Source organism: Falco peregrinus, chromosome 16 (genome assembly GCF_023634155.1).
Source record: "Falco peregrinus isolate bFalPer1 chromosome 16, bFalPer1.pri, whole genome shotgun sequence".
In the NCBI taxonomy this organism is placed as follows: domain Eukaryota; kingdom Metazoa; phylum Chordata; class Aves; order Falconiformes; family Falconidae; genus Falco; species Falco peregrinus.
The window spans coordinates 5,479,838-5,502,764 of record NC_073736.1 but is presented as its reverse complement, the minus strand read 5'-3'; the positions used below and the strand labels follow the sequence as shown (position 1 = coordinate 5,502,764).

The following is a 22,927-nucleotide window of genomic DNA, read 5'->3' as shown; positions in this document are numbered from 1 at the left end:
CCTGTGTTGCCCTCCCTCTTCCCCTCACACACGTGCTTGTGTCACAGCGACCGTTATTGGCTCAAGACCTGTCTCCAAGGCATGGAGCTGGGAATCTGTAATCACTCTGGGTAGTAACTTGCTGTTGACCCATTCCTGGGAGGAAAGGAGAGGCAGGAAGGAAAAAACAACTGGTCAAAAGTTCCACTCATACAAAAAAAAGAGGAAAAAAAAAAAGAAAAGGAAAGCTTGAATGAAACCAGCTCTTCTGATTCAAAACCGCAGAGTTCTACAGAGCAGTGAGGCACTGACCTCTGTAGCAGAAGCTGCTGCTTTTTATGTACATTCTTGCAGGACAGTGTGGTGTATGGAGATGTAAAGTGACAAAGTATGTGACAATATGCACGATTTTCTTTGCTGAATGACATCAGAGAAGCCTTTGGGTCTGGCACAGAGAAAAGCCAGCGCGTACCACTTGTAGCGTGTTGGTGGTCCTGGGCCTCCATCCCAAAATGACAATGTACCAAAGCTGTGCTTAATAAGTTATAGCATTAAAATGATAAAACGCCATTGGGTTGCTATTTTGGAGTAATTTTAAGCAGACCCAAGCGAGGGGTATTTTCCTGGCCGGGGGGGTTATCCGGAGCACCTGGGTGGGTGGGATGGCAGTGACCTGGGTGGGTGGGTGGGATGTGTGACCTGTGACCCCCTCTCCCCAGGCAGGAGGACGAGCCCTCCCCGGAGCATGCCTCAGCACCGCTGCGCCCCATCGGCTGGGGGTCCCTGGCTCAGCGCGGTGACAGCAGGCAGATGGCGGGGAGGGGGATGGAGGAGCCATTCCTCCCAGCGCCGCAGGTGAGCGAGGAGTGCCCCGCGCTCGACAGACGGACGGCGGGATGGACGGATGGCGGGGCGGGGGGGGGTTGGTGTAAGGAGGGATGCCGAGCTGGGGGGGATGGCGAGATGGAGAAGGGGATGGGAGGGGGGGATGCCGGGGGGTGGAAGGCGGGATGGCGAGGCGGGTGGGGGCATGGCGGGACGGAGGGAAGGGTGGCGGCCGCCGGTGGCTCCATGCAGGCTCAGCGCCACGTGACCTCAGGCCACGCCTCCGCGCTGCGAAGGGGCGTGGCCTCCCGCCTGACAACCCCCAGCTGCGCCGGCACTGTTGCTGCGGGGCGGGGCGAGGTGTGACGCCACACGCGCCTAGCCAATAGGGGCGGCCCGCGGCGCTCGGGGCAGGGCCACCATTGGCGGGCGGTGATGTCAGGGCGGCGCGGGGCAGCCCGCCGCGGGTCCGGGGCAGAGCGGTGCGGAGCGGAGCGCGGCGGGCAGCGGGCAGCGGCGCGGGTGCGCAGCGGTGAGTTACCGGGCGCTGCGGCGGTACCGGGGCCGCGGCGGCTCCGTGCCGGGAAGGGGCGCGGGCGGTGCGGTGGCCGGGGAAGCTCCGCTCGGCTCCGGGCAGCGTTTCCATGGGGCTGCCGGCGGGGCCGGGCCTCGGCTGGGGCCGCGCTGGAGTGGTGGCTTGCGGGGCTACGGGAGCGCGGGCCCCCCGCGCCCGCCCGGCAGCGCTTCCGCCGCGCAGGGGGCTGCGGGGCTCTGCGGCACCCGGGGAGCGGGCAGAGCCGCCGCTGTGCCGGGCTCACGGTAGGGGGCTTCGGCCTCCGGGCAGGGCGCCCTCGTCCTGCGGCTCGGGGGTCCCTCCTGGGTGCTGGCTCGTGCGGCACGGGGGGGCAGAGCTGCTGTGCCCCCCGCGGGCCCTGGCACTGCCCCCCCCGAAGCGCACGAAGGCTTGTGAAAGAAGGTGTAAAGAGCCAAGGGGTGCTGTGGCTAGCAGCTGTGCGTTGATGGCCGTCTGTTGAAGGCACGGCTTTGAACATGCGCTGGAGGAAAATGTTCCTGAATGAATAAACCGTTATGCTGCCTGCCAGGAGGCTCCATAGAATATCTGCTTTCCTCCCATATATTTCAGGTGAAAGACGAGTTCCTGGAGGGTGACGTTAAATCTAAGGCTGTCCCAAATGCCAGCTCCCACCCTGCAGCCTGCTCAGCTCAGTAAGTAACCTTAACTGGGGACTTGCTGTTACTTTAAATAAGAACTCTTGCTGCCTCGTGCTGTAAGGTGAGAAATTCTTCTGGAAGAAGAGGACGACAGTGACGCCTGGAGCTTGCTGGCATTGCTGGCCGTTTTGGCAGAGGGCACAAAACAGGCTGAAACTGAGCAAAAGCCCACAGGAACCTTCAGACTCAAATTCTGTAGGGGGACGGTGCCACTGCAGAAAGTGACAAAGCCCTGGTAGTAAGAAGAGCTTTTCTGGATTATATCATCTTTTAAAAACCAGCCCCTCTCTTAGCTACTCTCGCCTTCCTCATCCCCTTAAGCTTCTGTGTTACTCGGTGGTCTTCATCTGTTTTTCTTTCTGCCTTGTGTGCCCCATCACAGCAGTCGTGCTGCTGGAGGACCTGGAGAAAGATGCGCTAAAGTGTCACGCATCAAAGAAGAAAAACTTGGATCCTGTCTTGGTGGCTGCTGTACTGCACGGTGCTGGAAAGGAGAACTAGAGTGAATTTGCTGTAGTTTCCAGTCCCTGCAGCGTTCCCTGCTAGCTCACTGGTTGGTGTCCTCCATTTCTGGACTTTGCTTGATGGGGATCTCTGCTGCAGGAGCAGTCTCTGCACTCAAAGGCAGGCGAGCAGGGATAGGAGAGGTTGCCTTTAGATGCTGGAAAGGCCATTTGTATAAGCTTCTGGCAGAAGATCTCTTCTGGAACAGCTGTTGGCTGTAGACCCATCAAGTCAAGGGTCAGGATAGCCTCTCTGCAGCATGTCTTCCAAGCCAGAGCAGGAGACCCACCAGGCCAATGGGGCTGTGCTGCCCATTGTGCCCGTGGACTGTCTCACCAGTCCGGACCGGGGGCAGCTGGTGGAGCCCTCAGATTTCCTGGGACCTGATGGTGACGGGGTAGAAGCGGTGGTGTTGGAGTCCCGTGCCAATGCTAAAGGGGTGCGAGAAGAAGATGCCCTGCTGGAAAATGGCAGCCAGAGCAATGAAAGCGATGACACCAGCACAGACCGAGGTCCTGAGCCAGCCTCACCCCTCAAGGAGACCTCCTTTTCCATCGGGCTGCAAGTCCTCTTTCCGTTCCTCCTGGCAGGCTTTGGGACAGTTGCTGCTGGAATGGTGCTGGACATTGTGCAGGTAGGATTGATACTTCCCTGGCACGGCACTGGTCTCTGAATGCTGTCTCTGTAGACCATGGCTTGATCCCATTCCAGGAGGGACTGAAATGCCAAGGCTAGGAACTGTGAGGGGAGGAGACCAGTTACCTTGCATGCTGGTCAGGGAAAATGGGGAGACCTCAGTGATTGCAGTGAGGGTAGGGGAGGCTGCAGGCACCTATGCACCGCAGCTGCCTCAAGAGGAGGAGGTTGCAGCTGGCACGCCTGCAGCTGAAGCACCTACCTGGGTACTGAGACTACTCTGTGTATCACAGCTTGAAATAAAGCCTTCCCTGACGGTGGCTGTAGACATCCCAGTCACTAATTCCACGGGTCCTGTGTCCCTTTTCCATCTTTGACGTTTGCTGCGCTGTCCCGGCACACCAGGCTCGTGCCAGCCGGGTTAATGATTCGCCCGGCGCACTGTGTGCGGCACACTTGCATGGCGGCTTGATCCAAAGGTTCAAGGCTGGCTGAGTGGCCGCTGTGCTGCCTTCTTGTGCGGAGGTGATCCTTGGGAAGGGCCAGCCAGAGAGCCGGCTGTTAACCTCTGGATGAAAACTGCCGTGTTACCAGACGTGATCTTTCACGAGGTCTGTTGTGGCAGGTGATGCTGTAGGAACCCAGCACCCATGCAGCTTGTTTAGGCTTTTATATGGGTAAAGCGACTTTGCAAACCGTGGCTCCTGTTCTAGTCTCTCTCATGTGTGTTTTCTAAGCGTGTGTGTCTCTGGCAGCCGCTCAGCTGCCTAACTTCTGCTTTGCTCTGACAGAGTTACTTTGATGCCCAGCCCAGAACAGTGACTGAGGCACAAAGCTTGATCATCCATGCTGTGTAGGTTTATGAAACTGTTTGGATGGAGGAGGCAGCCATTTTGGAGCTGTGGTCAACCCAAAATGCTCTGCTTGAATCTCCTCTGTTTGCTTAAGTGGGGTAAACAAGCCCTCGCGGTGTTGGCATGGACAGACTCGAATGCCGGTCGCTTGTCTGTATTGCTGGCAGTTATGACTATCTCCACCCGAGCTGCGTGCCAGTAGGGTAAGTCAGGCTTTTTTCGTATTTGTGGGTGGTCAAGCAGTCACTTTGCTTGCTTTTTTGCCCCTAATGGCTTATTTCGCTGCATGCCTTTGCATGCTGGTCATCCTTACGGTTTCTCTTGATGCAACCTGTTGAGAGCGAGCCGTGAAGTGACTCAGAACAGGAAAGGCTGGCTGCACTAAGTTAATCCGGGAGAGATTTACCGGAATACTTTTCTTAAAAAGAAAGGCATTTCAAGCATGTTTCCCTTGGTAAGGTCTCTGTGAACTCATGTGTGGCTCTTCTGGTAATTTCCCTGAGCGGGTGGTTTGAACCCAACATAAAACCTTGCCCGGAGAAGGAGCAGCCTTTCTGGCTGGGGAGGAGGGAGGCAGGGATGGGATACTGTGGCAGAGTCCTGTGCTCTCCTGCCTTTTTTTTTTTTTTTTTTTTTAATAGCCATTAGAAATAAAGCTTCGTAAGTCCTCTGTCCCACAGCAGCTCAGCGTGTGGCTATGCAGCTTGTTCTGCCAACTCCTCTAACTCCCTTTAGCCTTGGGATTAAATGAGGCATCTAAATGCCATCGGGTAGAAAAGGGGGTGGGGAGCGTGTGGTCTTGGCTGTCTTGCCTGCAGAGTCTGGGGAGCTGATCTTGATAACTGGCTTTCCAGAGGCTCAAGGCCTTGGATGAAAGGAGATAAGCGTGTGGAGTGGGTAGCTGGTGCACTGGGACGGACTGGAGTCCCATTGCTTTGGATGCAGCCATGGTCTGTGATGGATGGAGGGCTCCATGCACTCAATTTCCTCTCTTTAGGCTAAACGACTAATCAGCCAGCTGTAATTGGTCTCCCCACTGTGAAAACAAGCAGCCCTGGCCTTTGGCCATGCTGTCCCATTACTGTGTCCCTCTGAATTTGCCTCTGCTCCCTTTAGGGATTGGAGAGACCTTTGGGCAAGGTGACATGTGAACGTACCAGCTGCTTTTTTCTGCACTATGGGCACAGTCCCCTCTCCCAGCAGAGCCCCAATTGTTGTTTTCCAGACTTGCCTGCTCCCTGGAGGGTCTTCGGATGGGGTGGACAGTGTTTCGTATGGAGGAGGGAGTCAGCTCGTTTCCACTGCTTGACCACCTCTAGTGTCAGCATCCCTCTGAGGGGGGGTCTTAGCTGGGGCTGGGGGGGACTGCCAGCCCTGGAGCTGTAGTTGTCCTGCTAAGGCCACTTGCTCCTTGGCATTTTGGAGGGAGCACGCTGGGAGAAGCTCGCTATGCAAAGGAGCTGCACCAAGGCAGTCATAGCTCCCACCAGAAGCACAGCCCTCCCTTCTGAGCTGTCATGAGTCACCGTCCCGCTATAATCTGAGCAAAACCACGCTGTTACTCATGATTCTTGTACGCCTTAACTTCGCATGTGGTGACTAAAAATGACAGCAGCTGAGGCAGCTGTTACCCTGGAAATATGTGTTTTCTGCAGGTGCAAAGCTTCCGAGAGGCAGCCAGCCTGGAGGAAACTGCAAAACACCACCTGGGGTTTGATGTTTCTTCCACAACCTCTGGCAGGCCAGGGTCCGACCTCACCCCTCCAGTGCTGCACAGGAGAGCCCAGGCTCTGGTGGCGCTGTCATCTGGGTAGATTTGTGTTCAAAAGGACTGCGGGCTTAGCAGAAAATGAAGCTGAAATAAGTTACACGGAGATTACTTCTGGTTTCTCCACTGCTCCTCCCCAGAGGGCAGGGAGGAGGTGCTGGAGATGAAGTGCCTCTCCCTGTAATTCTCTTCCCCGACTCCACTGAAAGCGAGCTGGGAGCTCCCTTGCTTCCCAGCTCCTTGCTTCCCTTGCACTCCCCTTTACGTGGAGCAGACTGGCCGATCTTGAAGGATTTTGTGTGCCGTGTTAGCTTCCCTCCTCGCCCCTGAAAGCAGCTTAGTTGTGTGCTTCTCGGAGGGACTGCTACAGGGGGGAGAGGGATATTAGCAGCGCAGTGTCCTGAACTTAAATCTGTATTTCCTTTCTCTTTCCCTTTTTTTGACTGCCCCAAACAGTCTGGCTGTGGTTCTCGCCTCGGAGCCACGTCATTGTTCTCTGCAGGAGCCAGGGAGGCCTTCAAGACGTACTGAATGCCCATAGACCAATGTTGTATAATATCTTATATTAAGAAAGTTGGCAGGAGCCCATGGGTCCTGCTCTTTGCAGTGAGCAAGCTGCTGATGTCTGCAGAAATCTCCTTGTTTTCCTTCCCCAAAGATGGCTTCTGTTCCTTTCTCGAGGAACACCCCTGTCTTGCTCAGGGAGCTGCTTTAGCAGGCTCCAGTTACAGCGGCTTCTGGCACAGCTTGCACTGCAGCCGCCTGTAAAGGTTCATTTACAAAGCCAGGGGTGGGACAAGGTGAGGGAGGGCTGTGGACTTGTGCTGGCTATTGCCTGACCCTGCCTCTACCATCTCTGGAGGCAGAAAGAGCCAGGAAACTTTTGCACAGCACTTCCAGCCTGCAGTCTAATGACGATGTTCCTCTCATTAAATGATGCTGGTGACACCCAGCTTGTCCTGCTGGGGAGTGGGAGCGTGTTGCTTGCTGATTGAATTCTAGGTGCTAAGGGAAAGGATTCACCGGTACAAGTAGCAAAAATAATCTTAATGCCTGCCTAAAAATAGTCTGAGGAGAGCCGAGCTCCCCTCTTCTAGATGTGACCTTAAAGCACGGCCTGATGTGCTGTTGTGCTGGATGAAGTGTTTCAGACTGATGCTCTCTCCTGCCCCGTCAGCAGCGAACGCTGAACTCAAATGTCCCCCTGCTCGGGGGGTCGTTCAGAGCCGTACCCTGCCGGCGTGCCCCTGGCTGCGGTGGAAAGACCTCGGAAGCCAAGCTCAGGTTAGCTGGGTGTGGGGTGGTTGGAGCAGGGACTGCAGGAGGTTTCCTTAGGTGCTGCCCATCACCACGGCCGGGAGAGGACTGTTGATTGCATGCAGAAAATCTGGAGACTGGGTACCCTCGAGAGCCTTGTCCTCAAGTAGAGAGAGGGTTGTTGCTGTGCCTGAAATAGCTGAGCAGCTTTCATCCGTGCACCTGGGAGCTGGAGAACACGGTTAGCTTGTCTTACCAAGCTGTCAGAAAGATTAAGGGGATTTTTATTAACTGGAAAACAGTTTTTTCCCTTTGAGGAAAAACGTTCTCAGTTCATCTGTCTAAGCACTTACCTGCCTCCTGTGATCACAGCTTTCTCTCAAATGCTTTTTCAAGTGAGTGCAGCTTGAATGCGGTATTGCAAAGGACCTAGCAGGAAACTTGGAATTTGTTGTCTCAGTGGTGAAGGCAAGCAGCACAAAGATGGAAAAATAAACAAAAATAACTGAAGTCCTTCCCCACAGGAAGGTATTAGTCATGCAGGTAGAGTAACTTGTATTTGCTCTAAGATGCTGGCCGATAGAGTTCCTTGTCCTAGAAAGAAATACATGTCCTGTTGGCTGTGTCACACCACCAGGCTAACTAGCGAAGGAGAGCACTCGGAGAGAGGGAGCCCTTTGCAGGTAACGTTTGCAAAAAGAGAGCTGTGAGAGCCGTGACTGTTAACATGTTCAGGGCAGCAGCCAGCTGTTGAGAGCATGATTCCAGCTGTGCTCGTGTCCTTTAAGGAGTATGGCAGTCGGGCAATGTGGGAAGCGGGAGTTATTTTGGACACAGGGCCTTCTTGCAAAATATTCATGAAACTAAAGAATCGGGCAGTGAGGTTTGTGTAGCTCGCAGGGCTTTTTTTAAATGCGGTTGTGAGGTTTTTTGGGGGTGGTTTTGTGTTTTCATGGAAGCCAGCTGCTCTCCTATAATACTGCTTACCCTGCAATTACTCTGGTTTTTTCTAAATAACCATTTCTGCCTCGTGCCCCAGGGAGCTGACTTGACCGTAGAGCCGGAGTAGTTGGTAAATACCTGAGCAATGTAGGTGCCAGGAGGGTATGGGCTGCTTTTTGGAGCCAGCAGGATCAGGGGACAGCAATGCCTTGCTCCAGAATCTATTTCTAAGACCTACATGTAGGGAATGGTTCTCAGCTGAGACGGACTGAACTTCAGTACTCGATTCTGCCAAAAACTGCAAGTATTGGGCAAAGTCTCTTCATCTTTCCCTATTTTGGCCTCTGCATGCGTAAACATTTTGTCAGTGGTTAATCTTTGGGGGATTTTTAACTGGAAGTTGCAAGCTGAGATCCGGTTTTTAAGCTCAGCAGGAACATCTTGTCACTACTACCTGAAGGTCAAACACAGTGATATCGCTGCAAAAGTCAAAGTGTGGCACTAGGAGGGGACCTGGGTTGTCAGCTCAGGGCCACACATGGGCAGTGCCAGGTTGCAGAGGCAGATGGGTGAGTGATGCTGAGTCCAAAGCAACGGTTTCTAACAGCCATGATTATTTTTTAATGTTCTGTCTTTGTTTTAATCCTGCAGCACTGGGATGTCTTCAAATACGTGACTGAGGTGTTTATCTTGGTACCTGCGTTACTGGGCCTGAAGGGGAACCTAGAGATGACTCTGGCATCTCGCCTTTCGACAGCTGTGAGTATCCAGGGAGTTGAGGGAGGGAGTGGGATACCTGGTTTGGGAAGGGGTGGGAAGGTGCATGTGTGTGGGGGGGCTGGACAAAAATCTCTCAGTCAGTGACCACAGAACCCAGAACCTTTTAGCATGGTTTAGCATGCTGGGAAGGTGTCCTCATCCCACTGGACTGATCAGATTTGAAGGATTAATAGTCCTTAAGCTTTGCTGGCAGTTCACTTCCTTCTCATGGCTGCTTGTGGGCCTGGAGGCGCGGTGTGTGAACTGACTTGGGCAGTTTAATGTCTGGAGGCCTGGATCCAGTTTCCTTTGTGAGGAAGCTGGTGGCAGGCACGTCATCAAAGGAGGCTGAAACAAGCCGGGTTCAGGAGGTCTAGGAGAGGAGAGAGCCTGGAGGGAACCGTACAGCAAAGGCCAAAACGGAGGGGACCTTGCAGTGAGAGCTAGCAGGTGGATTGACAGCCTCTTGAAGTTGATGGAGAGGCATGGCTGGGCATTTCTTTTGCTAGAATTCAGTCTGATTCCTGTGAAACAGTGAGTTCCCTGTGAGAGATGGGGGCAGGCTCTGTTAGCTCCTCAGAATACTGCGTTAGTCCAGCTGTAAATGAATTGCTTTGTGTTTAATGTTTCTATAACACAGCAGTCTGTCTCTGTAGCTGAGCGGCGCTGGAGAGAGACCGACATCCTCTCCTAACAGGGACAATAATACTCCTTCCTTCTGCAAAGCATCTTCTGCTTGAGCGTGTCAGCAAGCGACTGCCTGATGTTTCTGTGTTTCCCATTATGGGAGTGCGTATAGCTGTGACTCCCGGAGCTGCAAGGTGTGAGCTGCCTGCTCCGAGCTCTTCCCTGTCCCTGTGCTGTGAGCTGCTGGAAGAGGGAGCCCTTGGCAGCCAGCGGCCTCGTCTTGGCCTTGACAGTGCAAAGGAACCGATGCACCTTGGCCCAAGAGAGCCCCTCGGGGAGTGCTCACTGGGGTGTGGGGATGGAGGACCTCCTGCCTGGGTGGTAGCACCAAGCATAGCCGGCAGAGCTGCTTCTTGGCATGTTCCCTTCCTCTCAGCCTTCCCCTGCCTGGTTGCTGCAGGAGAAGGCACAGGAGAGCGTTGAAAAGGTCTCTGTATATCTGCTGTCCTTGTTCTTCCATCTTGAGCAGTGGGGTGATGCCAGCTGTGACTCTTCACTCCGCAGCAGCTTCTTGTTGGCCTCCGAGGCCCAAGATTTCTGGTGCCTTCCTGGGTGGCAGCAGAGCCAGCGTTGTGAGCTGCTCATCCAGCCTTTGTCACCGGCCGCCCCCCTTGTCCCTTACGCAGTAGCTCCCTATGGATACCCTAAGGGATGCCATGCTCATCCACGGAACCTGTGGCACAGGAGCGTCATGTTCTGAGAGTCTGAGGTTGTCTCTGTAGTCCCTGGGGAGCAGGAAGGCCAACAGCATTTCCCTGGACTAGCCCCTGGCTCGGCCTCTGCACCCCAGCCCCTGCCTGCCAATTCCTGCTGTGGGGACCAGCTTCTTGGACTCAGGCCTTGCTCTTGGTTCTCTGGAGGAGCGAGGCACTGGGCTGCCCGGGGGGATGCGTGGGGGGGATGTGCCTGGCGAAAGCTGGGCTGTGGCTGCTTCCCCTGGGTAAGGGTCTCCTCTCCCCAGGCGCTGCTGGGGAGGACAAAGCTGCTGGGAGGCTTCGTGCTGCTCCCGGCCCAGCTGCGCTCTGGTGCTGGGGCTTGCAGGGACAGGCTGAGTGCTGCAGCTTGTGTCGCAGGCTGAGCTTTGTTTGCCCCTTCGTTCTGGGAAACAAATCCCTTTGTTTTATTTGCTCTCCATTGTTCGGATCATGTCAGGATCCTTGCTGCCCCAGACACAGGCCGTTCTCCCTCTTGGCCTTGGCCAGCTTGCACTTTCTGAGGCACGGGCTTATCAGGGCGCGTGCTCGGCTCTCCTGGGACAAAGGCAGCATGGCACTCCTGCTCTCTTCTCTTACGGGGCTGGCATGGAGCAGCGTTGGGGCCGGTTTGGCAGAGGAATGAGATGGCAGAAAGTCACGGGAATGCAAAACTTTCCCCTATCTGCTGCGGTAGGGTCACAAGGGAACTGGCACAGGGAGCACCCAGCCGCCTCGCCTGCCTGTCTGTGCCGAGCAGCTGCTGCCCTTACACCAGTTTGGTCTGCTGGTGCCTCCTCCTGCCCCTCAGCTGACAGCTGTGGGGTGGCATTACCCTCGTGGGCCAGCACCCAGGGTTTGTCCTCTGCTTTCCTTTGCCCCAGGAGAGAAGGCTGTGCTGCCTTTACACAACTCCCCGACCCTCGCACTGTACCTCCTTGGATCTGTGCATGGTGGGAGAGCAGGATCTCTCCGGCTCGCTACTTTTTTTTTTTTTTTTCCCCTCATTGTGGGGGACCCACGTGCAGGCGTGCAGAGGGAGGTCCCCTCCGACCAGGGCTTCATGGTGTGGGTCTCATGCTCTCTCTGCAGGAATGCAGCCTGGAGTGGTTTCTCAAACTGCAGGTTTCTAATTAGTGCTGCATTAAGGCACCTCAAAAATTCCTTTCACAATTAAGAAGCAAAACTCTCCCATTAGTTAAAGGATTAAAATCCTGTTGCCAGTGACTACAGCTAGGCTACGTTAATCCCAACCTAATTGCCATGTGGCTGGAATTTTAAGGTCAAGCTTCATATGGAGCTCAAATTCCTGTGCTGGATGTGCTCAGTGCTACTCCAGTCAACCTTTTGTTGTTTTTTTCCCCCATTTCTTCCTCCTCTCCACTAAACTGATCAGAATAAGTCACTCCAGAGATGGGTGCATCTCAGTGCTGCTTGAAAAGAGCTGGCAGCTCTCTCAAGTGCATGCAGGAAGGGGAGCAGAAGGATCACTGCTGCTTTGGTTTTTTGCAGAGGCCAGCAAGGAAATGTGAAAGGATGAAACTGCTGCTGGACTGGTGTGCAGAAGTTTGAGTTTGATGCTGTCAGCCAGTAACTCCCAACATGCATTTACCACTTGAGATTGTTTGAGCCTCTCCCTTGTTTCCTCTTGATGGTCATCCACTTCTAATAATACGAAATTCGATATAAGCTTACACCCTCTGCTTATCCGTTCTTCCAGCTTTCCATAAAGACCTAGAAGGTGCTAGGGAAGAGCAGAACCCTTATGCTCTGCAGTAACTGGCAGCCTGCAGTGATTCTGCTGGGCTATTTTGGATCATATGCCAGGGAATTAAAGCAACTTTCCGTCTCTTCTGGTTAGTCTGATTAGCATCTCCCGCAGCTTGTAGCGGTGCCAGATGACCCGTGTGCCATGGCTGCTTCCCGCTACTCAGGATGTCTCCACGTGGCATTAGCCTTGTTTACTCAGCTTTTAACTGAAGCAGTAGTTGTTGCTGCCAGCTTCCTCTGCCCACATGATGCTGCTCTGGCCTTGGTCCATGTTGGAGCTGGGGGCACATGGCTGACCTGAGAGTCACTGCACCCCTACGTCCCTCCTGGCTGGCTGACCTGAGGGGCAGCGTGGCCCTGTTGGGCCAGAGCCAGGCTTGGCTTGATCACCGGTGGGGTGAATTCAATTAGTAAATAAGCAGCAGTGTGTGACTCTGCATTGGGGCAAAGTATATCTTGTTGTTTTGCAAGATTTTCATCAGATGTTCTATTGACGTCGATTCCCCTTCGTGCTCCCTTCAAAACCCCCTCTGCAGCGGGTCTGGCTCCGCTCCCGCCACGTAGGAGAGCGGCATCCCATTCCTGCAGCTGGGAAGGGGAAGGTGCCGAAACTGGGAACAGCTTTGGTGTTCTGGGGTACAAGACCGGAATAGGCACTGTATTTACCCAGGGTGTACAGCCCAAGTGTCATTCAGAGCTGCATGTCATGGGCTGGGGTGTCACCGCAGGGCTGTGCCCCAGCTGTGCACACGCAAACACACACGCCTTTTCCACTGGATCGCTCTCCCGTAAGAGTTTAGGGTTTGAGGTCATGATTATCTCCTGTTCCTGGCACAAACTTGTGTAGTTGGAAGGCAGGAACGTATTTCACTGTTAACAAGTGCAAAATGCCGTTGGTCTTTAATGGTGTTGCAATGTCCTCTTGCAGGCTAATATTGGCCAAATGGATACACCCAAAGAGCTCTGGAAGATGATAACAGGGAACATGGCTCTGATACAGGTAAGAAAAAGAAGGTGAAAGTGGAAATATTGGTAGCTGGTGCAAGCCCAGCTGTGACAAGTGTCAGAAGGTCTAAACGCCTGGGGTTTGCTATTGACTGTCAATGTTGCATGTCTAATGGGAGGCAAACGGCACGTGTTTGTCCCACGGTCACCTTACTGTAATGGTTTGCCCTGTAGGTTAGACTTGGTGTTTCCCTGCTGGGTGCTAATCCACCTGAAATGGGACCCTTGGTGGTGTTTCCCTCTTCCTTCACCCCGCGACCATTTTGCTCTTTAGTCCTCTTGGTCACTGTCTAGTTTTTGTTTTCAGGTTCAGGCTACTGTGGTTGGCTTCCTGGCCTCAATCGCAGCAGTGGTATTTGGATGGATCCCAGACGGGCACTTCAGCATTGACCATGCTGTCCTGCTTTGTGCCAGCAGTGTGGCTACTGCTTTCATTGCTTCCCTTGTTCTGGGTGAGAGACGGACCCTGCACACCCTCCATGTACCTCTTCCTGAAATGCTGGGCTCCCCTTGGCCTCATCACATTTTCTTCCTCTTTTTGGTTGCAGGCATGATTATGATTGGGGTCATCATCGGATCCAGGAAAATGGGGATCAATCCTGATAACGTCGCCACGCCAATTGCTGCCAGCCTAGGGGATCTCATCACCCTGGCTCTGCTTTCAGGGATCAGCTGGGGCTTGTACAAAGAGTTGGGTGAGGGGCAACAAAAGGCCTTTGTCTCTCCCTGGTCTTTCCGTGCACTGCTGCATCTCCCTCTCATTTCACCCTCTTCCTTTACCCTTTCTGTTCTCGGGGTATAAAGGATGCCTGGCCTGGAAGCTACCTCAGTTAGCGAGACCTAGTCAGAGCTGATAAGGGGAGGAAATGGACCTTCTTACTGCCTTGTAGCGGCAGACAGTCTTGGCAGGGATCTGCATGCTTCCTTCTCACCAGGTAAAGTAGTAAGGGAGAGGTTGTCCCCTTCCGAGTGCCAGGGACTTGACTGTGCCTAAAGCAGTAGGAGAGAAGGCAGCTTTGGATTTTACTTTTTGTGCTGTTGGCACCAGCCAGGGATCCTCAGTGCAGAGCTGCAGCTGTAGCCTCCAGACTTCCTCTTCCCTCCCTCCCACCTTCCTTCCCTGGTGACTGGGATGCAGGGGATGTGACTCAGCCAGGTTCAGCCAAAGGTGAAGCAACGCCTTGAGGTCTTGCCCAGGAGAGGGAAGTGGGAATGAGCAGTTGAAATCGAAGAAGTCTCACTCGAATCTGTTGATAAAGCCCCTGTGAGTACACCAGGAGAAGGAAATGCCGTGTCCTGCAGAGCTGAGGCTGGCCTGGTCTTGTTTACCTGCCCTTGCCGGAGTTTCTGTCTCCAGGGGTGACAGCAGTCTGTAGGCAGGCTGGATGAGCTCAGCTGAAATAGCACCTCGCCTCACTGCAGCAGGATGTGTCCTTGATATGTTGCCTCTGCTTATTTCCCCCTCAGAGAGCAAAGCCTACGTGAACCCTTTGGTATGCGCCTTCTTCATAGCTCTGCTGCCCATCTGGATCATCATCGCCAAGAAGAATGCGGCAACGCGTGAGGTGTTGTACTCTGGCTGGGAGCCAGTCATTATCGCAATGGCGATTAGCAGGTAGGGAAGCACGGGAGAGTTCCTCTCCCCCCGACACAGACGTGCACCCTCTGCCCTGGCCCTTTCAGCCTCTTAGAGCCCTCGGTGGGTTCAGCAGCGAGGGGGAACCAGACCTCTTCTGCTTCCACAGTCAGGCTGCCAGGAAACTGGGGGTCACTGTGTGTTTTCTAGACAAAGACACAGGGCTCTAGGTTCCGAGGCACAGGGGTGACTAAGCACCTGGTACCCAGCGCCTTAGCAATGTCCCAGCTGCTGCACAGGGAGGTTCTGGCATGGCCACAGAGTAAACACGGGTCCTGTTTAGCAGCCCTCTGCACAGGAGCCCTCTGCTCTGCCCTCTGAAGGGCGGGATTGCTTTTGATTAGCGTGTTGCAGTAAACTGCACGTTAGGGGATTTAGTCTTTGATGGTTTTTGGCAGCCATGAGAAAAGATCCTGGTAAAACTGTCTTCTGTTATCAAATAACGACGCTTAAAAATCATGTGCAACAACCGCAACCATAGGTGCCTGTTGATAGAGGTGTATATCACCCTTGGGTGCACACCCTGCAGCAGAGAGAACCCTCGGTGCTTTGTGCGTTTCCTAATGAGCTTTCAGTACTGACCTCTTCCGTCTTCCCTCGGCAGCGTTGGGGGTTTGATTTTGGACAGAACAGTTTCAGATCCCAACTTTGCTGGAATGGCTGTCTTCACACCGGTTATTAATGGTGAGTTCCTTTCCACTCTGGTACTGCAGCTCTTGGCGAACGGTGGAATAGTCCTGCGTGCCTTATTTCAGGCAGGTTAAGGAGACCTAACTCTCTTGATTGCCAGCGAGACATGGTTTGACTTGAGTTTTACATCAGGGTGGCTCCCTCTGGTGCCGGCCACACCAGAGGGTGGCCTGGGAGGCTATTGCCAAAAAGACATGTGTTCCAGGAGCCCAACAAAAACTGTCTTCATGTCATGATTCCTCCGCGATGGTGGAAGACCCCCATTGTCAGAGATGTGCGCCTTGTGGCACCTGCTGACATAAAAGTTTGGATTTGCAACTCAGAGTCAGGAAATAGAATTGCTTCTGGTATAAAGCTTTGACGTCCTTTCTGCCTAATGAACCAGGGAAACTTTTTTTCTTATTACTTTCTGAATAAATGCAGTTAATTCTGAGCCGATGCATCTTATGCTTGGGGGTTCCACAGTTACATTATGCAAAAAATAATAGTTTTAGACTTCCTGTGTCTGTTTTGGCAGCTGACTCATCTTTTTTTGTTGTTGTTTCGCTTATTTCTTCCAATCAAAGCTGCAGTAATAGTTGCATGTATTTTACTAAGGGGCCTAAAGGAAAACCATAGAACAGTGTGCTTTGTCTCGGCTCTTTACATCCTGCAAAAGTGGAATTCGAGTCAAAAATAGACTGTGCTACATTATTCCGGCACCTGGCAATTCCAGAGCTGCAGGCTGCTGCAAACTGTGCTTTCTCCTTAAAGTGTTTGAGATCTCATCTTGCTGCTCTCTCCCTATCTGCAGGTGTGGGTGGCAACCTGGTGGCCGTGCAGGCTAGTCGCATCTCCACTTACCTGCACATGAGCGGGATGCCTGGAGAGAGCTCCGAAACAGCCCCTCGCAAGTGCCCCAGCCCTTGCAGCACTTTCTTCAGCTCAGGTATCTGTCAGGCGTTGACATATAGTGACTTCTGCCAGCAGCGGTTGCTGCAGCTGGCTGGCTAAACTTGGCTGTGACAGTCGCTGGAGCATTGTCACTGGGACTGCTGGGAGGCAGCTGCCTGCGCAGGGATGCGCTGGTCCCCTGGCCTGCCCTGCCCTCTAGAGACCGTTGGACCTTTAGCAGAGCTGCTGTGCAAGAGGACATAGTTCTGCTGGATGAGGAGGACATGGTGCACAAGTCCCATGCCCTGACTGTCTAATGCTGTAAATCCTCCACCCTCTAAATCTTTTCCAGATGTGGTCAGGATGCTGAAACCTGCCTGGAGGCTGCTTGAGTCTTGCAGCTCTGCTGGGCTTACAGAGCTGCAGTTACAGAAAGCTTCTCATTTACAAAGGCTTCCGAGCGGCTCTGTTATTTGTGGCAGTTGTGTGACAGAGCACAGCCCAAGCTTGCATTCCAGCACAGAGTGTGGGCAGAGGCTGTTATTCTCCAAACGTCCTAGACAGCCTTGTTAGCCTGGGTCCTGGCCTTCTGGGCCAAGGCTGTCCCCGAGCGGCGAGGAGGGGCGAGAGGTCCCCAGTGTGGTGGTGATCTCTTAGAAAACCGACCACCAGATGAGGTACACGGCTCCAAGGAAATTTAGTGTTCATGGTAAATTCTTGACAGCTCTGCACTGTCAGAGGTGGGATGTGAATCCTTTGGGCAGCTGAGGTCTGAGAACAGCTTTTGCTCTGGGGACAGAATTAAACTCTCCTGCTGAGCTTGGTGCAGAGTCCTTGGGTGTCCTGACAGCTGAGGCACCATTCAGGGCACTGTCTTCCAGCCTAAATCCGTAGTTCAGGGGTGAGGGTCCAGGGTGCTGGCCCCTGCTTCTGGTTCGGCCACAGCTGTGCTGCCTTGTCCCCTGGAGCCCAGGCAGGCTGCAGAGTTGCTGTGTGTTCAAGCCCATCTAAAGCCTGAAACCCATCTCCGTTTCTTTGCAGATGTGAATTCTCGCTCTGCTCGTGTGCTCTTTCTTCTGGTGGTGCCCGGACACTTGGTTTTCCTTTACACCATCAGCTCCATGCAAGGTGGACACACTACACTCACCCTGATTTTCATAGTCTTCTACATGACAGCAGCGCTTCTCCAGGTAAGCTGGAGCCCCTCGGGGGGAGTAAGGCTCCTCAGGCTGGAGTAAGGGGCTGCTGCTGTGTCATCGGCGGTGGGGACGGGTTCAGCCAGTGAAGTTGTAGATACCCTGCTGAAGGCACAGCGATACGCCCTGTCCCTAGGTGAGAGGTGTATGTACTGGGGAGAGGTGTGCCAAGTAGACTGTATTTGTCAAAAGAACCGGTATCAAACTGAGCAAATCCTCCTTAGTTGGTACCTATACACACTATTTTTCCTTCCTACCATCCTTGGCCAGTTTTGAATCTCTTGTCTCTTCTAAGTCCTCCTGATAGAAGTGCTTAGCTCCGGTGTGTTAATCTGTCCTGTAAGTTGCTTCAGCAATTCTAAAACTTCTGGTGAAGAGAACAGGATGTGGCATTTGCAGCGGCCCTGTGCCTTGTGTGCTCATCCAGCCCTTTCCCTGCCTCCCCTGCAGCGTAGGGACCTGCCAGCTCTGCAGGACGGGGCCCCTGGGCTCCTCGTGGGAGCTGTGAGCACACGGCGATGGTTGTTCTGAGGGACGTACACCGACCGGGGTACTGGTGCTGTGAAATCCAGGGAAATCTGTGAAATCTGCTTGCAGGAGTCTGGCTGCCTGCGTTGGAGGGCAGGGAGAGACGCTCGGGTTAGGGAGTTTGCTATGGAGCCCAGCTTTGCCCTCCCCGGCTCACCCCCTCCGCTTGCGGGAGCTGTGCCTGGTTTCAGTGTCCCCGAAAACCAACAGCCGAAGCCAGCGTGAGGAAATGAGTCAGAGCATCCATCAGAGGCCAGAGCAGAGGGCTGTCATCCAGGAGGCTAAATTTAGGTTGTGAACTTCTGCTGGGCGTTTGGGCGCTTCGAGGGGGCTTCCGCTCGCAGCCGCTCGGCGAAGCCTCTGCTCTGAGCAGCCTGTGGGCTTGGGAGCGCTGGAGCGGGAGCTGGCACAGAGGGACCACCATCTGCTGGTTCCTGTGGGCCTAAGCGAGACCCTCCCAGCCCCAGATTCACCCAGAGGCATCAGCAACAGGCCTGTAGCCACTTCAAATCCTTGTCCCAGGCCTAACGCTTGAGAGGATCAAATGCCAACACATTTCTTCTGTCTCGGGATACAGAATAAGTGCCTCTCGCCGCATTGAAGCAGATGCGGGGAGCATCACCCTCAGCTAGTTTCAGCTGCAGGGCAGCTGCTCTTTTATTTCTGGAAGCCAGGCGCTGCTGTCCCTGCCCGAGCATCCTCAGTGCTGCCAGGTCCCCTCTTTGCCCCATATCTCTTCAAGCTTATTCTGGTTAGATCTGAAAAACAAGAAGCAAAATTTAGACTTTTTGGTGCCTGAGTGCCAGTGCTTTCCCTTCTAAGCCTAAATTTGATGGTGGCGTGTGAAGCTAAAGAAGGACAGGACAGAGGTTGTTAAGAACACGGGGTATGGATGCCCAGGGGCCCGCTGTAGCTCGCCAGCTTCTTTGTGCTGTACTTGTTGCTTTGGGGATGCAGCCCGCGTTAACTGCCTGCAGCGTGGTGCTCAGCAAGGTGGGTCTGAGCTCCCACCAGCTCCGTTCCTCGGGTTGAGGTTGTGCATCTCTGAGCCTGACCTGCCCAGCTGGAATGGCCCCAGCTGGTGCTCCGTGAAGACGGGGGTTGCAGAGGTCGGGATTTGTGGCTGATGTGGCTCTTTCCTTCCTGCCTCCCAGGTTCTCATTCTTCTCTACATTGCTGACTGGATGGTGCACTGGATGTGGGGCAGGGACCTCGATCCGGACAACTTCTCCATCCCATACTTGACAGCGCTGGGGGACCTGATCGGAACAGGTCTGCTCGCTCTCAGCTTCCATGTCCTCTGGCTCATCGGTGACCGGGACTCCGATGTGGGAGACTAGCTCTCCCTGTTTTCCCCCTCCTTCTCACAGCTCTACTCCTCCTCTCATTTTGTTGTTGTTTCTTTTCCTCCACCTTTGCTCTTCTTTGCTTCTTCCCCCCACCCTGTCTTTCTTGAGACTTCATCTTTGATACTGGATTCTCATTATTTTCAATGGGAATTTTATGTGGTTTATATTTCAAGCCGAGTTTGTACAGAAAATAAATCTAGTTTTAGGAAGGACAAAAAAAAAGTGTAACGAGACAATCACCAAGTGCAATTTCATAGTAGTTATGTCTGAACCAAGGTTACAGCGAAGATACTAATCAGTCCGTGCAGGGAGCCCACCCTGTCCCAGTCACTAGAGGTGAAGGGCTGCTTTTTTCGCTTCATAAGCGTTTTAAATACTGGAGGTAAGGTTCAGATTTATTTTACTGAACAGGCACCTTCTAGCAAAGTACAACCTCATGGAGGAGGGCGTGGGGTATCTCCCATCTTCTCTGCCCTGTCGCCCTCCTCCCTTGTGTTCGCTCTCTGAATCCCCTCCTGTGCCTAGCATCCAAAGCGAGTCTCTGGTAGAGGGATTAGCAAAGATGGCGAGGAAGGGTCCTCGATGCCAAAACGCCCGTTCCTGTGTGCCCACGAGGAAAGGGAGCGGTCTCGGGTTGGAGGACTGCAGAGCCCCAAAATCTGGCTGGGAGCAGGCTGGTCTCTGCTGCCAGATTTTGGCTCCCTTTTGCCAGCCACCAGGCAGCATCTTGAAGCGCAGGGTCCTTGCTCTGCCTCCCATCACGAACCGAGTTCAGCTACTGCTGCGCACAGAGGGATACGCGCTGCGCTGTGAAGAGGCTGTGGGTTCTCCCGATCCATCCTTCTCCCTCTCCGCCCGCCGGCGCTCTGCGGGAGGATCTCCTGGAGCTGGCAGGGATGCTGTGTGCAAGCCTCTCCCTCATGCTGGTATGGGCACAGCACTTTTTTCACAGCAGCCTGCTCAGTTCTCTTGACTTTCCTGGAGGGGTAGATGGAAAAATAGATCCTATTTTGTGCATTAAGTTTTTCTTGCACTTGTTAAGTGCTGCTGACGGGCCCACTGCAGCTGGGAAGAAGCCACCCGATAGCTCTTCCACTTGAGCCCCGAGGCATTTCAGACTTGGGAGCATTAAGGCTCTTGGTGTCTGGTAGAAAAGGACATCCATGTTCAGCCGCTGGATTTCTCTGTCTGTGTAGCTGCCAGCGGGAAAACAGGTCAGCGGGCGCCGTCAGATGTCCGAAGCCCTGGTTCTCAGCGCAGCGCTCTGTGCGGGGCTGTAGCAAAGGAACGCGCTTGCCTTTGAGCAGGCACAGAAAATCTGGCATCAGGGTTACAGCCGAGCGCCGTGAGCGCAGGGTTCCCTGCTCTGCTTCTTTCCCTTCTGCTTTTTGTGCTGTTCGGCTCGGTGATGGCTGAGGCGCCTTCTCTTCTGCTGCTCGTGCATGTTGGACGGACTCGCGCAGTTTGCAGTGGCATGAGAGAAAACCTGTTCTGGCTGCGTGACTGAGGCGCTTGTAAACGATCTTCCTGAGCGCTGTCGGCACTTGACGCTTTTTAGTTTTCCCACTTGGATATAAATCACTTCAGTAAACTGAGTGCAGTTTCATGTAAGCAGGTCTTATCGACTGGAAACTTCACCAAGTTTAAATGATGTGCTGAAGCAGACGGCATTATCAAGCAGGCTGTAATGCATGAATATAAATTGAATGTGTAAGTGTGCATGGGGGGAAGCTCTTAACATCTGTCAAGGGGGGAGGAAAATACAGTATATCCCATGGAGCCTAACTTCAGTGCTGCACTGTCCAAAGCCTGGGGAGCTGCCAGTATCTTGCCAAGCACTGGGGGAATGCCCTCGGTGTTCAGCAGAGTAGCACCTTGCATCCTGATCCTGGAATGCCAGCAAAGCTCTCATTTTACTTAGCTGGGCAGGCCCTGGGTGCTGGTTCCACTCCTGGTCTGGGCGCTGCCTGTCCTGCTTATTTGCAGCCCCAGAACATAACCTGAAAGCTGCTGGATCTGTGGTTGTCTGCTTTTCTTCTTGCTTTAAGTGTGTTCCTCATAAAACGTGACCATCCTTCATCGGCCCAGTTTCCTCCTTTAGGGTAATTTCTGTGTTTCTTATGCCAGCCAGTGGTGGTCTTCTCCTTTCAGCTTTCTGTCCCAGCAGCGCTGGGCACCTCTGCTCAGCTGGAAGATGGTGTGCTGTGGTGCTGGGAATGCTGGCCTTCCTGGGAGTGAGGCCGGGCTGCGAGGTCCGTTTGTTACTCTGGTCAATACCAGAACTAAGTGAGCTCCACAAAGCCCTGCCCTGAGTGCAGACGGTTTTGCTTCCTAGGTAAGGAGTGATTTGTTAGGAACAGCTCCTGCCTCCCTGCAGAACATGGAGCTAATGCGCCACTTACGGTCCAAGCCAAGACCAAAGTAAGTCTGGGATCAGGAACGGTCCCAGCCCAGCCGTCTGGTGCAGAGCTGGTCCTTAGTCTAGAGATGAGCATGCTGGAAAGGAAGGTCAGGATTGGCGAGTGGGAAACCAGTTCTGGAAGGCCACGGGAGCAGATGTATCCAAACCAAATGGCAGTCAGGCTCTAGCCTGCTCCAGGACCTCTCTGAAGTTGCAGAAGAATCTTCTCCTGCTTCAGTGGGTGTGCGCCGAGTTCTCCTCCTCCCACCCAAGCTGTTCATGGTGCTCCGGAGGCAGAGAGGGGATCCCTGCCCTGTCAGGCTGCTCGCTCTCAGACCCTCAGGAGAGCAGGTGATCCATTTCAGAGATGGTTTTCCCCTTTCCGCCTTGCTAACGTAACGTCAGCCTTGCTGTCCCCTTCCCTTTGCAACGTGTCCTTCGTGGCAGTAGCTCTGAACCTCACGCGCTCCACCCCTGTGACGTGACTTCTCACAGATCGTGTTTGGCCAAAGCTCTGTTCCAAAAAAAATAAACAACAAACCCCAAATTTCTCACCCTGCTGTACCCAAGCCCCAGGGGCTTCTGGAGCATTCTGCGCCGCTCACCTCATTTTTCTGCCTAATGTTGAGGAATAGATATGAGACTTCCTTCCATTAACACTTCAGCTTTTATGTGTATATATGAGAAACTCGCCTGGTCTTTTAGGCGTCACATCACTGTTTAGTTCCCCAAGAAAAGATTCCCCAGAGGAAGAACCTACCGCTCATGGTCTCCTGTAAAATGAAGAGAGACCCAGAGGTGACTGAGACCTGTCACGGGGCTGGGCTGGTGGCGTCCGTACATTTCTATACGGTCTGAGGTGGGGGAGGGGGGAATGGGTCAGGGAAGAATCTAATTTAAATTGAAGAATAATGATGGTCAACAACTTTTCCCACCAGTTGCACTCAAATGCATGCCTACTATACAGCTGACTGCAAATGAAAAATACTGGTTTACTCTTTTTATTAAAGGAAAAAGACTGTCTTAATTATTTATAGTTCCTATAACTGAATTGACAGATGTCAACTTAACTGATAAATTATATTTGGTTAAATAAAGATGACATTTATTTATGTGGACTGTGGCGTCTTTCCTTTCTACTCACTTAAAGGTCTCTTGCATTCTGCAGCTTTGTTTAGCTTACGCTGAAACTCTTTTGATAGACAGTGAAGTGAGAGTTAAGAAAATCAAATAAAGGGCGGCACAGGCAGCCAACGGTGGTTGGGACAAGTGACAGTTGCCAGGCTGGCCAGGGCCGTGCCCTGCGTTGTTTGCTGCAGCCACTGCGGTGTGCGGGATCCTGC

General features: G+C 53.5%; 1 protein-coding gene across 5 annotated transcripts; it reads left to right on the top strand.

Annotated features, from left to right (window-relative positions):
• The first annotated feature begins 1,214 nt into the window (after positions 1 to 1,214).
• On the top strand, positions 1,215 to 22,702 carry SLC41A1 (solute carrier family 41 member 1). Of its 5 annotated transcripts, XM_055819613.1 has the most exons (12): positions 1,215 to 1,336; positions 1,949 to 2,031; positions 2,420 to 3,175; positions 8,650 to 8,757; positions 12,835 to 12,906; positions 13,219 to 13,363; positions 13,460 to 13,606; positions 14,379 to 14,526; positions 15,152 to 15,231; positions 16,031 to 16,165; positions 17,152 to 17,300; positions 18,989 to 22,702. In XM_055819613.1, exons 3-12 carry the CDS (start codon positions 2,801 to 2,803, stop codon positions 19,172 to 19,174), a joined length of 1,545 nt encoding a protein of 514 aa, XP_055675588.1. In that variant the 5' UTR covers positions 1,215 to 1,336; positions 1,949 to 2,031; positions 2,420 to 2,800; the 3' UTR covers positions 19,175 to 22,702. The 5 variants fall into 5 exon arrangements, with proteins under 5 accessions (XP_055675588.1, XP_055675587.1, XP_027652903.1 ...); XM_055819612.1 differs by having other exon boundaries at positions 1,949 to 3,175; XM_027797102.2 differs by lacking the exons at positions 1,215 to 1,336; positions 1,949 to 2,031; positions 2,420 to 3,175 and adding an exon at positions 3,699 to 3,788.
• Positions 22,703 to 22,927: the final 225 nt, after the last annotated feature.

Coding starts and splice junctions, on each gene's coding strand:
- SLC41A1 (XM_055819613.1), top strand. CDS start 2,801: ATGTCTTCCAAGCCAGAGCAGGAGACCCACCAGGCCAATGGGGCTGTG. Junction 14,527..15,151: donor ATCGCAATGGCGATTAGCAG/GTAGGGAAGCAC, acceptor TTCCCTCGGCAG/CGTTGGGGGTTTGATTTTGG. Junction 17,301..18,988: donor TGACAGCAGCGCTTCTCCAG/GTAAGCTGGAGC, acceptor CCTGCCTCCCAG/GTTCTCATTCTTCTCTACAT.